Source organism: Diabrotica undecimpunctata, chromosome 4, assembly GCF_040954645.1.
Source record: "Diabrotica undecimpunctata isolate CICGRU chromosome 4, icDiaUnde3, whole genome shotgun sequence".
Classification (NCBI taxonomy): Eukaryota; Metazoa; Arthropoda; class Insecta; order Coleoptera; family Chrysomelidae; genus Diabrotica; species Diabrotica undecimpunctata.
The window spans coordinates 48,677,434-48,693,729 of record NC_092806.1 but is presented as its reverse complement, the minus strand read 5'-3'; the positions used below and the strand labels follow the sequence as shown (position 1 = coordinate 48,693,729).

Genomic DNA, 16,296 nt, shown 5'->3' with positions numbered 1-16,296 from the left:
CAACTCTCAACATCGGGAAAATGACAGGTAAAGGAAGAGAGCTCACAGATTTCATGCAGAGGAGAAGGATTGGTGTACTTTGTATGCAGGAAACTCGCTAGAAAGAGTTAAAAAGATAATAGGTTAGGAGATCTTGGAGATTGATAAAAGTTATTATATAGTAATTAAAACAGTCATCAGTCGCAGAAATAGACTAGGTATTATATTGAACAAGGAATTGAAGGAACATCTGTAAAGGGTAACCAAAAAAAGTGATAGAAAATGAGTGTCTAACTAAATATAGGCAATACCAACTTAAACAGCATATGTGCCTACGCCCCACAGATAGGCTGTGAAGAACAGAAAAAGAAAGAATTTTGAAGGACCCTTGATTATGAGATGCTTGGTATTCCATTAGACGAAAAGTGTTTTATTGGACGTGATTCAAATGGACATGTTGGTAGAGAAAGACCGAGAATAAAAGATTTCATGAAGGTTTAGGAATGGGAATAGTAAATGATAGACAAAATAGTATGACTTTAAATTGGCATGGTATTTGGCTACCATTAATACCTTCTTTACAAAAACTTAAGACCAATATGTTACTTATAGTAGCAAGAGAAGGAAAAGTCCAATTTATTTTGTGCTGTGTAGAAGAAGTGAGCTAAAAGAGTTCACCAACTACAAAGCGATAAAGAGTTAGTGCGTAACTAGTCAACACCGACCGGTGATATTGGATACGGAGATAAAAGTAAAGCGAAAATGAAAGCAGGTAGGAAACCAGCAAGTAAAGTGAGGAAAGTTAAAGAATAAGGATTTGTCAATAGTCTTTAAGGGTGTAGTACTGGGACAGCTTAAGGAAAAAACAAAATAAATGATTGGTGAGAAGCCAACAGTAAAGTTGTGATGAGAAGTAGAGAAAATATGGGAATTTCAAATAAAAGATGGCGGCCAGTTGGATGGCTGGTATGTGGCGTTGAGGCCGTAGAAGTAGCCTCTGGGGATGTAGGGGGTGATGTGCAAGAAATATAAGTATGAAAGAAGTACACCCTATCGTGATAGGGTTGAAAAAAAGGGTGAGAAGTAGAAAATACGCAATATTGTTGTAATAATATTGTTGGAATGAATAATTTGCTGACAGAGTTGGTTAGGTGGCGTTGGGGCCTGTGTAGATGTACAAGAAAGCCTCCCCTGACGTCAGAGGGGGTGTGTGTTCGAAATGGTAAAGAAGAAGCGGTGAAAAGATGAGTAAAGGAAATTTTATGGTGTTATGTAGATATTTAGTAACAAAATATGATAAATGGGGAAATTAGGCAATGCAGATATGTCGTATATATTGGTCATTAGCAAGCTAAAAAGCAACGATTTAATTTTTTAGTATTAAATAAAATTTAATTTTATTCATATAAAGAAACGAATTTTTGCAATTTAAACCATCAACTAGATACGCCCACTTTCTGATAACGCGTAAAAGTATATACAGTTTTAGAATTAAGAGAAAATGATAATTTCATTTTATTCGAACGAATGTTTTGTAATTTAAAACCATCAACTGAATACACCCATAGTCCAATGGTGTGTATTTGCAAATTACTAGTTAAAAGGGGCGTAAAATTCACAAGGGATTTCCGAATTAGCTGCTATTTAAGCAAAAATCGCGGATTGCCATTTCATAGAGTTTCCGTCATTGTGAGTGTGATCAATACAACTAAAAAGTAAGTATATATTTTTTATTTAAATATTTGCTACTTGTGTTCAGAAGTCTTTTGTCTTCTTCTTTTATGTTTAATATTATAATTTTACCTTAAAGGCCTGAAATCTACCCAACAACATAGCATTTTCTGGTAAATGCTTTTTTTCAAACCTTCTTGTGTATGTTCTTAAGTTATGAGTTTCGTTTGAGTCCTGGTCCTCGTCTACCTGCTATTACAAGCTGTAGAAACTCGTAGGTAATGCTTGAGTCCTGGTCCACGTCTTTTGTCTTCTTCTTTTATGTTTAATCTTATAATTTTTTCCTTAAAGACCTGAGATCTACACAATAGCATAGCATTTGCTGGTAAATGCTTTTTTTACAATCTTCTTGTGCATATTCTTAAGTTACGAGTTTCGTTTGAGTCCTGGTCCAGGTTTATTACATATTCTTAAGTAATGAGTTTCGTTTGAGTCCTGGTCCACGTCTACCTGCTTTTACAAGCTGTAAAAACTCGTAGGTAATGCTTGAGCCTGGTCCACGTCTTTCATCTTCTTCTTTTATGTTTAATTTAATAATTTTACCTTAAAGACCTGAAATCTACACAATAGCATAGCATTTGCTGGTAAATGCTTTTTTTTTTTCAGACCTTCTTGTGTATATTCTTAAGTTACGAGTTTCGTTTGAATCTTGGTCCACGTTTATTACATATTCTTAAGTTATGAGTTTCGTTTGAGTCCTGGTCCACGTCTACCTGCTTTTACAAGTAGGTAATGCTTGAGCCTGGTCCACGTCTTTCATCTTCTTCTTCTTTTATGTTTAATTTAATAATTTTACCTTAAAGACCTGAAATCTACACAATAGGATAGCATTTGCTGGTAAATGCTTTTTTTCAGACCTTCTTGTGTATATTCTTAAGTTACGAGTTTCGTTTGAGTCCTGGTCCACGTTTATTACATATTCTTAAGTAATGAGTTTCGTTTGAGTCCTGGTCCACGTCTACCTGCTATTACAAGCTGTAGAAACTCGTAGGTAATGCATTCTATTGTATAACTATGATTTTGTAGTTTCTTCTTTTTCATCATCATATTAATGTTTTGTCATATTTTATGTTTTACTGTTACGATTTTACTTTAAAGACTTGAAATCTACACAATAGCATAGTATTTGCTGGTAAATGTTTTTTTATTATTTTAAGCCTTCTTGTGTATATTCTTAAGTTATGAGTTTTGTTTGCATCCTGGTCCACGTTAATCTTCTATTATAAGCTGTAGAAACTTGTACGTATATAACTATTAGTTTGTAGTTTCTGCAGTTATGAGTTTCGTTTGAGTCCTGGTCCACGTCTACCTGCTTTTACAAGTAGGTAATGCTTGAGCCTGGTCCACGTCTTTCATCTTCTTCTTTTATGTTTAATTTAATAATTTTACCTTAAAGACCTGAAATCTACACAATAGCATAGCATTTGCTGGTAAATGCTTTTTTTCAGACCTTCTTGTGTATATTCTTAAGTTACGAGTTTCGTTTGAGTCCTGGTCCACGTTTATTACATATTCTTAAGTAATGAGTTTCGTTTGAGTCCTGGTCCACGTCTACCTGCTATTACAAGCTGTAGAAACTCGTAGGTAATGCATTCTATTGTATAACTATGATTTTGTAGTTTCTTCTTTTTCATCATCATATTAATGTTTTGTCATATTTTATGTTTTACTGTTACGATTTTACTTTAAAGACTTGAAATCTACACAATAGCATAGTATTTGCTGGTAAATGTTTTTTTATTATTTTAAGCCTTCTTGTGTATATTCTTAAGTTATGAGTTTTGTTTGCATCCTGGTCCACGTTAATCTTCTATTATAAGCTGTAGAAACTTGTACGTATATAACTATGAGTTTGTAGTTTCTGCTTGTTTGCCATTTTATTGTTTTATATTCTTTTATGTTTTACTGTTAGAATTTTAAGTTAGTTTTAGCTTTTTATCATCTTTTATGTTTTTACTGTTGCAATTTTACCTCAGACCTGCAAGAGACACAGTAGCGTGGTATTTGTTGGTTTTTTTGTGTACATTCTTAAGTTATGAGTGTCGTTTGTGTCCTAGTCCACGTCTACCTTGTATTACGAGCTGTAAAACTCGTATGTAATGTATCCTATTATATATAGCTATGATTTTGTAGCCTCGACCTAGATTTTTTATCTTGTTATTGTCTTTTTTCATCTTTTAATGATAGAATCTACACTGTAGCAAATAAACTTATATTTAAAATTATTTCAGATGGATTTAAACAAACTTAACAAAGTTTCTGTTATCCAGAAGGAGGCAAAGCCGATTAGAAAGCTGCAGCAATTGCAAGTTGACAAACCATTTAAAATAGTAAATTCTAAAATTGTCACCACAACATTTGGACAAACGGTGCTATTAGAACTAGAGGAAACTGTGGTGTTCCTACCGAAGCGGGTTACCGAGGACTACATCCCCTATATAGAACAGTTTAAGACTGAAAAGTACGCTGTCGTCTTCAGAGGCCTGGTGAGCACGGGCAAACCAAATCCAGCAGCGTCATTTGAAATAATTGAAATTTAAGAAAAAAAGAAAACTGTAAGTAGATTTTTTATATTCCAAATTTTGAAAAATGAATTCTGAGGAAATTACTATACTTAGTAGTGAGATAATTAAAAAATTTGATGAAGCTGAAAAACTACTTTTTTTAAAAAAGCGTTGTTCAGATAGAGAAAGAAAAAATTATATAAAGCAAGTTAAAAAACATATATGTTTATGCAATTTAGCTATTAAGGATGGTGATTTAAGTATAGGGACGCTACGAAAACTTCAAACTAATGTAGGGATCCTTAAAAGATTTCTAATTATACTTCAAAATTTAAATTCTGTTGCAGGTGGTGGGTTAAATATTAGACGTAAAAGTAAAGCAAAAGTTGTTTGGAGAAATATAGTATCAATTTTTCAAAGTAGAGTACAAACAGGAATAATTATTAATAAAGAGCATAAAGATATTTTACAGTTTTTTGCTGATGCTTTTAAACTATTTAAAAAAAAAATTGAATTCAACTTAAAAACAATGGGCATACTAAAGGTAAATACTACATTTTGTGGGGAATTTATCAAAAAAGCTGAAGATGTGGAAATTTTAGAAAGAAAATATTTTCAAACTAAAAATGAAATTATTGATGTGATTACCGATTTAAGTTATTGGTTTGAAGTTTTTGTTAAAGATGTTGTTTTGAACGATTTATCTGAATTTGCGGAATCTCAAAGTGGTTGGGCACTGAATAAAATTATATCTTTAGAAATAAACATTAATAAATTTGAAATGGCTAAAGGAGCCTCATCGTATATTCAATTGCATCCGAAAGTTGCTAAAAAACGAGCTTGTATTAATGTTAAGAATAACGACCAGGCTTGTTTTGCTTGGGCTATTGTATCAGCATTATATTCAGTTAACGTAAACGCTAACCAAACTAATTCATACCCTCACTACACCAAAGTTCTTAATTTAAAAGGTCTTACATTTCCAGTAACTCTAAATCAAATTCCCCTCTTTGAAAAAAATAATGAAAATATTTCTGTTAACGTTTTCGAGCTAAATGTTAAAGACGAGCATTTCAACTTTTCAGTGCTTCCTGTAAGATTAACTAAACACAAACGAGAAAAACATGTCAATTTATTGATAGTTCAAAATAAATATTATTTTAATAATGAAGTGGACAACGTCGGACCATGGAGTGGTGGACGTGATGAAGATATAATACATTTTCACTATATTTGGATAAAAGATTTAGGTAAACTTGTCAAATCACAACTTTCTAAACACCATGGAAAAAAATTTATATGTGATAGATGTCTTAATTATTTTTATACAAAAGAAAAGTTGGATGCTCATACCATCTACTGTGAAAAGATAGATGACTGCAAAATAAGTTTCACCAAGGAACCATATGTTAAATTTAAAAATTTTGTTTACAAAGAAAAATTGCCGTTCCTAGTATATGCAGATTTTGAATCACTGCTCGTTCCTCTGCGCGTATCCCACCCAATACCATCAACTACATCAACGTATCCATATCAAAGACACACAGCGTACAGTGCTGGATTATATTTTAAGTGTAATTATGACGATAATTTATCATTTTATAAAAGCCGTGTGGGTATGGATTGTATGTCATGGTTTTCACATGAAATTGATAACTTGGCTCAATTTATTTATTCAAAATTAATAGATATTCAACCCATGAACGTTGAAGTAAGTTTAAAAGATGCTACTGAGAGATGCCACATTTGCAATAGAAAATTTTTGGAAAAGGATCATATTGTAAAAGACCATTGTCATTTGACTGGCAATTTTAGAGGTTTTGCACATAGTGGGTGCAATTTAAATTATAAGAAATCATTTGTGGTTCCAATAGCCTTCCACAATATGAGTGGTTACGACTCACATTTCATAATAAAGGATTTAGCGAAAATGTACCACATTTCCATTTTACCCATCAACAAAGAAAAATATATTAGTTTCACAGTTTACCATAAAAAGACAAATATTAGTTTCCGTTTCATTGATACTTTTAGATTTATGGGGAGTTCATTAGATAGCCTAGTTTCAACTTTGAAGCCAGAAAATTTCGGAATTTTAAGAAAACAATTTCCAAATTTAGATGATGAAACGTTCAAGTTGTTAACTAAAAAAGGAGTGTTCTTTTATGATTATTTAGATAAAATTGAACGGTTGGATGAAACAAAGTTGCCAAATAAAGAAAAATTTTACAATAAACTGAACGATGAGCATATATCAGATTTAAATTATGCTCACGCTAAATTAGTTTGGGAGAAATTTAACATGAAAACTCTTTGGGATTACAGTAATTTATACATGAAGACAGATATACTTCTTTTGGCTGTAGTTTTCGAAACTTTTAGAGACACATGCTACAAGACATATGGGTTAGATCCAGGACACTATTATACCATCCCGGGTTTCACATGGGATGCAATGCTTAAGTATACAGGATGTCACTTGGAAACTATACAAGATGTTGATATGCTTTTATTCTATGAACGAGGTATACGTGGAGGTATCTCACAGTGTTGTAACCGTATGGGGGAGGCTAACAACAAATACATGATGAATTACGATCCAACTAAACCTTCTAAATATCTCATGTATCTTGATGTTAACAATTTATATGGTTGGGCGATGAGTGAACCACTCCCTTATGGAGGTTTCCATTGGGATGATACAAATATCGATGTTATGTCAATACCCGACGATGCAAAAGAGGGATACATTCTTGAAGTTGATCTCTCTTACCCAGAAAACTTACATGACCACCATAAAGATTTACCGTTTTGTGTAGAACATTGCAAACTTCCTGGTTCCAAACAATCTAAACTCTTGTCTACTCTGCACAATAAAACTAACTACGTTATTCACTACAGGAACCTAAAACAGGCTATATCACATGGATTAGTTCTTACTAGAATTCATAAGGTATTGAGATTTAAGCAGATGGCTTGGTTAAAAGGTTACATTGCTCTTAATACACAATTGAGGGCTCAAGCTAAAACAAGCTTTGAGAAAAACTTATACAAACTCATGAATAACGCTGTATTCGGAAAAACTATGGAAAACCAGAGGAAGCATAGGTTGGTGAAATTAGTCAATAAATGGCAGGGACGAATAGGTGCTCGAAATTTGATTGCTAGCCCGAAGTTTCATAGTCGCGTTATTTTCGATGAATCATTAATGGCAGTAGAATTAAAGAAAACTGAAATTATTTTCAATAAACCATTGTATGTTGGAATGACAATCTTAGAACTGTCTAAAATCTGCATATATGAATTTCATTATGACTATATGTTACAAAAATTCCCATTAAATCAAAATAAATTGCTTTATATTGATACTGATGGACTGATTTATGAAACTGAATGTAATGATATATACGAGGAAATGATTAAGACTGATATTCATAGATTTGATACAAGCGATTATCCTCCAAAGAATCCTTGGAATATTCCTTTAGTAAACAAAAAAGTGCCTGGTCTAATGAAAGATGAGAATAACTCAAAAATCATGACTCACTTCATAGGTCTTCGTTCAAAGCAATATACATATAAAGTGGCTGGAGAGAAAGATGTTAAAAAGTCAAAAGGGGTTAAGATGAATGTTGTAAAGACTAAAATTAACTTTGATGATTATTTAAATTGTTTGAAACATTTTCGTGAAACTGTCGAATCAAAATCACTTTTTTATGCAACACAGCGTTGTATACAATCCAAATTACATGAAGTTTACAGTATTGAGCAAACTAAAATAGCCTTAAACCCTTTTGATGATAAACGGTACTTACTGTCGAACACTTTTGATACTTTACCATGGGGTCACTATAGTATAACACATAGGTGAATTCATTTTTCAGATTTGGAGATGGAAAGTCTACAAAATTTATGTATAAGCACTATTATCAAAAACACACATGAAATTTCAAAATTTATTAGCAGATCGCCTTTACCATGGGTGTTAACGGAAAAAATAGTTCAACAATTTAGTAAAATTAAATGGACGCAAATTAAAACTAACCCCGTTCCTTATGAACCTTTTCAAGTTTGTGACTTTGAGAATCATGATCTAGAATTAAATATTTCACCCCCACTTCGTCAGGCAATTATAGATTGTGAGGATTTTGAATCTTTTGCACTTAATGATTACTATTGCTTATGGTTTAGGTATTATAAAATATCAAAATATAATTTGCTACTCTGTCGCCCATGTTACAGAGTATTTAAATTAATTTTCTCTGAAAAACAAAAATGTCTAAAAGCTGTATCTGATAATTTTCATGTTAGTTGCTTAGCGTCAGACTTGCATTTGATATTTAGAAAAAAATCATCCTGGTGTCAAAATGGTTTTTGTGAAGTACTCTTTGAACTAAAGGATAGATATGATTGTGAGGAGGATTTACACGGAAATCATAATCAAAGAGTAAGATTCTCCAACATTTAAGATGTTAATAAAATTTAACTTTTTGCTAAAGACGATCTGTATATTTGTATATCTGTAAAATGTAAATAATAAAAAACTTTCTTGTAAAATAATTATTTACTTTTTTTTTTTTTTTTTAGTTGTATTGATCATAACCACAAAAATGTTAACTCTATCAAAACGAATACGATTTTACGATTAACGAATAACGAACGAATAACGAACGAATAACGAATAAAAGACTTTTTTGTAAAATATTCTTTATTTTTATTTACCTTTTCCCAATACAAACTCCCATTTAGACATTAATTATTTATAATATAAATTTAGTTTAGCTAATAAGGATTTCAGTTGTTTTATTAATCCATTATCTGGACAAGGGAACCCTAACATATTCCAATTAAAAGTACCTTTTTCAATGACACTTCTTGTAAATTCATTAAACTTGTAATAAATGTTTTGCTTTAAGAAATATATATGCCCATCAATATAATTAAATGCTGATGTAATATCATTTGGTATTCCTGGAAAAATGTCACTAATACGTCCTCTTGAGATAACGCCTTTATCATTAAATTCAATAAATGAGCCATCAAAACAAACAAATTTTTTTCCTGAATTTGTTTGAAATAAACCGGTAATACTTCTTGCGTTATTTACTTCAGGTACCATGTTATCTGTATGTATTCTTAAGCTAGGAAATGCTGCTGCGTATATACGATTCCTACTTACACCAATTAAATCTCCATTGGTACTTTGAAAAACATGTGTTACGTTCGTAATTCCCCTTGGCAAATATCTTATAAATTGTTCAGCATTGGCGGGTATCTTTTCATTATTTAAGTCATATTTCCATATCAGATCCTTACTTACTATATACATTCGGTATGTTGGAAATGATGGAGCGTATGCTAAAAATATTAAATCTGGGTATTCTAATTCACATACATTCGTTATGGCATTTTGCATCGATTTATTACTCCTAGCTATTGTGGTTGCCTTACTCCTAGATCTTTCTGTTGTGGTTGTCTTTAAAGTTGGTGAACTGACCCTAGTAACAACAGGTTGAGTTGGAATAGATGCAGATTTAGTTTTAGGTCCATATAACTCTTCTAAGCCCATTTTATCATCTTCAGATATGTTGGTAGGTAAAGCTTGATAAAACGGATACATTACAGCTTTCCTATCGCTACTATGCGATAAACCTAAAGCGTGACCAACTTCATGAAGAAGGACAGCAAAGAAATTTGTTCGACCCTCCGCTGTAGAATTCAAACTGAAATCCCATGTTAGATTGCTATTCATATGAATTTCTATGCATCCAGTTACTGGTGGAAAATAAGAATGTGCCAATACACCACTTGTAAATGTATAAGGACATGCGCTGTTACCCTGACAATTATATCGAAAATAGTGCTGCTTTGGAACGACTGTTATAGTTATATCCGGATTTGGATTTGGGACTTGCAGATAAGTAAACTTAAATTTTGATGCTTCTTCCCATATTTTAAATACTCTTTTAGCGACTTCCAAAGCTGTAGGAGTAAATTGGGGAAAATACCATTTTATATCAAATTTTTTCCATGCTGATTTTACAGCGTACGCATTGTCTCCTTGTGTACATCTTGGTTTCTGCATTAACTCCACAGTTTCTCTATTTAATTTTCCATCCACAGGTAAATTATATTTTTCTTGAAACTTTTGCAGTATTTCAGCAATATCAGTGTGTGCAGTTTCACTTGTGGTGATATAACCATATTGTTCTAACCATGACACCGCATTTGTCTCGTTAAAATTTTCACCTAAGCAAAAACTTACGATGCCAGTTACGATGAGCAGAACAACTTTATTGGTTTGCATCTCGAATGATACTGATTCAAATAAAAAGAATCAGTTTAATACAAGTAAAAGTTGACATTTTTTGACCCCACCAACTTGACTAATCTTATTTTTAATTTTAAATAAATAAAACAATAGATACATATTTTACAAGCTTTATTAAATTCTTTCAAGATCATTAGCGATCCTATGTTTACAGAAAAATATAAGTTGTCCTAACGCCACATGTTGTAAAGTATATCCTTCACGTGCAAATCTATACAACTTTTGAATGGCGTCAAAACACGTATAATTTTGATTACTAAAACTATCTCGAACAATATTAAGCGTATTATAATAAAAATTTGGAAATTCAATAGTCTCTAACATTGTCACATATGGTGTTAAAAGTTCGTTGTTTGCTTCTAAAAGGGTGTTCACTTGCATTTCTGAGAGACAAAAGTTAATGTCATGCTTGGTTATTTCGAGGAATTTGATGTTGTCGTAGATTATTTGTCGAATTCTGCAATAGTCACCGCACTGAATTTCAGCAGGATCATCAGAAACGGTTACGTTCTCATAGAAAAAACTATTCTCATTGAGTTGGGTAATTAATTGTTCCCATTCATATGTACTGAAAGATATTTTCTGCCATGGTGATTTCCACATAATTATCGCAGGAGTGTATGTTCTGGCTGGACTTAGACCACATCCAATTTGGTATGATTCATTTAAAAACTGTGTGTACAGCAGGTAATGGGTCTCGTTCTTGGCCGCTTCTTCGTACTTCTCTAGGAGTACATCCAGCTCACGGTCATAGCCTTCAAATACGATTGATGTTTCGGATGATGGTGAAAGGGTGACATCATACTCGCTGCCGCTTGAGTATCCAGTATCTTGGGAATACATTTTGACTAGCTAACTGACTGCAACAAACTGAGAAAAGAAAAACGTGTTTCTACGTGTTTATCCTCAATTTTTCATACTTCTGTTCCCCCACCTTTTAGATGACGGCGTCATTATCAATCCAACTATTATATTTTGCATCAAGGCCAAGCCATTTGACGTACATTTTTTTATCTTTGCGACGTAAAACTTTTTCAACTAAGTAAATATCAGGATTGGCTGTTTTCTGTAATTCTTCATTGTAAAAGGCTCCTTTTATAGGTATGCCTTGCATGTCTTCGAGCATGTATGTTGCAGGGTTGGTAATATTAATTTTAGTAACTTTGAATAATTCTGTTGTCCAACTTGGAACGTACCCCTTGTCGAATAACATTTTGGTTTTGCTGATGCGTACAATGTCACCAACTTTAAATTTTCGTGGACCTGCGATTTTTAAATACCTAAACTTGTTATTTAAAATCTTCTTTTCATTGGATTTGTTCACTTGTGATGGTTTATATCCCGTTTTTGAATGCTTTGTATTGTTGTATTCAGACGTAACTTTGGGTAATATGTCAATCCACTTGTATGTACCGTGTAAGCTGAAATACTTGTATAGTTTGGATTTCAACGTTCTAATGACGCGTTCAGCTATGGCTGCTTTCATGGTAGTGAAAACAGAGTAGTGATTTATTTTATGTTTTTTCATTAAATTTTGAAACTTGTTGTTGTAAAATTCAGTTCCCTGATCCGACTGAAGATTTTTCGGTGTTCGTTTACTGTGTTTGAGTATATCCGAAAATGCTTGAGTTAGCTCTTCACCCGTTTTTGTCTTTAATGGACGAGTCCAAAGGTATTTCGAGAAACAATCGATAACAACTAAAATTAATTTAAAATTTCTATTGTTATGAGAATGAGATCGCATTTCAGCCAAGTCCATCTGCCATAAATCGTCTAAGCCTTTAATGATTGTACGTCGTCTCGGATATTTTTTTCGTGCTTGCTTATGGAGCTCGTTAACCAGTTCTATCTTCTCTTTGGAATTGGCCATGCCTACCTTCTAACGCTTTACCTCTTTGGACTAAAGGGTTTAAATATGTGTTTAATATAGTAAGTGAGTCTTGTATTTATTTTACTGCTGCAGATAAACGTTCATCCAGCTCGAACAAAGTCTTTGACAGATCTGATACTTTATTATCTAATAAAGATCTCATATCCGATTCATCTCGAATACTTTTCTGCCATTGCTCAATATTATGAATCCTATTATCATTTATTGTTTGCATATCTAACTGTAACTCGCTTCGTAATGTATTATGGTTTTACGTTTCATCTTTTTTACATCGGACATCACTCTTCCAAAACTTTTAATCTTCTAACGCTTTAAGTCATTGTTTTCAATGAATTCTTCTATTACCTTAATACGAATTTTCAAATCTTGTGAATTAAGATCCATTGTTTTAATCTTTTTTTCTATTTCCAGAGCTTTCATCATATTTTGTGTAGTTTGGTAGGCAGCATCCGTAAGACTCTTCTCCATTTCATGTTTAAATATATTTAGATCATTTTTAAAATTATGTATGTCTTTTGATAAATCAGATATTTTCAAACCAACCAATTTATTGTCATCAGCTAACCCATTAATCGATTTATTAAAACTGCTTTCAATTTTGTTAATTGAGTTCGAGATTTTTTGTTCAAGTTGAGCATCTTTTGCATTATATTCATTGTGTATCAAATTAAACTTTTTTCTTAAAAAAGTTTTGACATTAACAATTTGATCATCTACGTATTTCTTATTGGAAAGATGTATACCTGCTACAGGAGGATCTCGTTTAATATCCTTATTGACTGCATGTATCTGGTTTTGTAAATCCAAAATGGATTGCTTTAAACCATCACGTAGCTTTTTAACAACTTGTTCGTTAGAACGATAATGATGACGACCAAACTTGTCAACACTCATATTGAAAATGATATCCAATAATCCAACCTAACATTAATATATAATATCTGCTTCACGTAATTCGGTGATAATGGCAACAATTTCGTTATTGTGGGATGTGTTTCCTGCTTCTTGGGAAGCAATCAGCAATTTTAATCTGTCACATAGTTCGTTTGGATCATCCCAATACACATATTCAATAGGATTATCATTGTAGATCAAATGAGAATCATCGAGTCCTGACCCTTTGTAGCTAGATGGTGAAGATAACGATGTTCGAGGAGACGTTGACGATGAACGAGTCGCTTTTGCTAAACGGGCGAGACCTTCGAAAGGTGGTCTCTTTAATGCAGTAGATCGAGTTTTTGGTGGTGATTTCTTCGTTGTTGCATCGATAGGTTTAAATAGTGGCTTAATAATATGATGATATTTTTCTCCAGTTGCACCTTTGAGACGACCTATAGCATCCAGATGAGCTCCTGTACTATTTAATAAACTTTTATAGTGTTTTAAATCATTATCATCATAATATTCTGGACTATTATAAAAAATTAGTTGGTATAAACCTGGCGTTCCCGGTACCCATCCTCCTCCCTCACTACCATCACTGATGACTTCTACACTACCTTTGTTTTTGTTAAAGTTTATTCGCCGTTTACCTAACATCCAACCAATTTCGTCATTGTATATAGGTCCATAGTTTTTATCAATTTTATCGTCTTTCATCCAAAACTCTTTTATATATTTATGACTCATTGGAGGATATTGCTCGATATATTCATCAATAACCTCTTTCGAAACATTATCAGGATCAAAAATTTCATGTTCGTTAGGTCGATCAGTTGATACTGCATCCGAAAATACATCGTCATCGCCGGCTTCTTTTTTCATCTCTTCCTCCGTTTTCACCTCTTCCTTTTTGACATGATTAAGTTTGTTATTAATAGCATGATGCAACGTTTTTGAGGATTGCGCAATATCTTTTAAAGGTTTAGCAATGGGTTTAAAGAGTTTATTTAGCGACTCATCTTGTTCTGTTTTACCTAACTTTAGTGCCAAATACTTTTTGCGAATAACCCGAGCTAGTTCAACAACTTTACGCTTGCGTGCAGCTACCTCTTTGTCTGACATATTGTTATACAATGCGTGTGTTTCGAGCATACCTACAATTTTATAAATTTGTCAAAGCCTTTACGATATCGTCCGTTAGAAATATCGAACTCCTTAACAATGACGAACGTACCATATTTGTCTTTCCAACATTCAGAACAAAATTGTTTAAATTGGTCAAATGTCATGTCAGGTGAGACGTGATCATCAAAGACGTGTTTTAAATTGAGCTCATCCTGTTTAAACAATACAATAAGGTTTGCATTATCACGTAGGAGTTGTTTACCTGCTCGACTGTATGATTGACATAGGTATGCACAATCAATATCTTTATGTCTGCCCATACAGTAATATTCACGTATTGTTTGTTGTGGATCCGTTGATACATCATCAAAAATGAAAATAGAATTTGGTTTAGCTTCACTGGGACTTATTACATCATCATTATCTTTAAATGGAAAATAGCCCACTTCTTTTATAGAGTCCAACACTTCTTTCAAAAATTGATACTTAGGTTGAAACAACGACTTTGAATAAACGTAAACATTTTTGAATTTAGCGCCATTTAGATCAAACAATAATGCCAACATAACATTAGTTTTTCCACATCCACTTGGACCACATATGATAGCACGAAAACAATGTGGTAGCAATGCGCCATGTTTACTGGTTCTTGTCATGTTATCGACAAAATCCAAGTTTTCCACTACTAGTGTCTTATCTTGCTGAACTACATTCATCTTGTGATTGAGATGTATTTTATACACTTGGTTATATAAAGAAATTTTTGTAAGAAACAATCCATTTCAATGTTGGTCGTTCAAGGTGAAGGAGTTTTGAATTCTCTGATCAATAGTCTACCATTTGAATTGCACGCTCCTGGCTACCAATATCTAGGGCCTGGAACAAAATTACAGAACCGTCTAGCTCGTGGAGATCCTGGGATAAATCCATTAGATCGAGCTGCGAGAGATCACGATATCGCATATTCCCAAAGTAATTCATTGAAAGATCGACATAAAGCAGATTGGGTGTTGGAAAACAAAGCGTGGGAACGAGTTAAAGCAAAAGACGCATCTTTGGGTGAAAAAGCTACTGCCTGGTTGACTACTACAGCGATGAAAGCTAAACGAAAACTGGGTATGGGTATGAAACATGGTAAAGGTGTTGGTTCATTTAGGCGACATGTTCTGCAACCAATTATCAGAAAATTGAAACGATCTCCTCCGTTACCAAATCTGCGCAAATCAGCCCTTCTTGCACTTGCAGCAGCTAGAGCAGCTGTTAAGAACGTAGGTGCGAAAAAGAATATACGGGTTCCAAGAATCATTCCATTGGAACCAAAATCAGGTGGTATTTTACCTTTAATACCCATCTTTGCAGGCTTATCAGCTCTCGGTAGTTTGGCGGGGGGCGCAAGCGCAATCGCCAAGACTGTAATTGATTCAAAGAATGCTCAAAAGAAACTAGAAGAGGATAAACGTCACAATAAAGCTATGGAGCATCTAGGCAAAGGATTATACCTTCGCAAAAACGCTAAAGGTGGCTTTGGATTATATTTAAAGAAGTCAAAAAACTCCCGCTGAAGCTACCTAATAGACCTTTAACTAATGTGGACTTGATTAAATTTGCTAAAATACTTAAAATTACAAATTTTCGTGGTGTGTTTATGAGAGATAATTTACCGCGTAACCCTCGTAAACATGAATGTGCTATAATTAATCTCGACATTTCAACAAACCCCGGTACACATTGGGTAGCTTACAAGAAGATAAACAACAACATAGAGTACTTTGATTCATATGGTTGCTTGAAGCCACCGCGAGAACTAGTATCATATTTGAACGGTGGAAGAATTTTTTACAATAACGATCAAT

General features: G+C 33.2%; 1 protein-coding gene across 1 annotated transcript; it reads left to right on the top strand.

Moving 5' to 3' along the window:
* The first annotated feature begins 1,637 nt into the window (after positions 1–1,637).
* LOC140439497 (uncharacterized) lies at positions 1,638–8,336 on the top strand. The gene is made up of 2 exons (XM_072529445.1): positions 1,638–1,694; positions 3,942–8,336. Exon 2 carries the CDS (start codon positions 4,300–4,302, stop codon positions 8,083–8,085), a length of 3,786 nt encoding a protein of 1,261 aa, XP_072385546.1. The 5' UTR covers positions 1,638–1,694; positions 3,942–4,299; the 3' UTR covers positions 8,086–8,336.
* Positions 8,337–16,296: the final 7,960 nt, after the last annotated feature.

Bases quoted from the DNA above. Each gene is read 5' to 3' on its own strand.
- LOC140439497 (XM_072529445.1), top strand. From the start codon at position 4,300: ATGAATTCTGAGGAAATTACTATACTTAGTAGTGAGATAATTAAAAAA.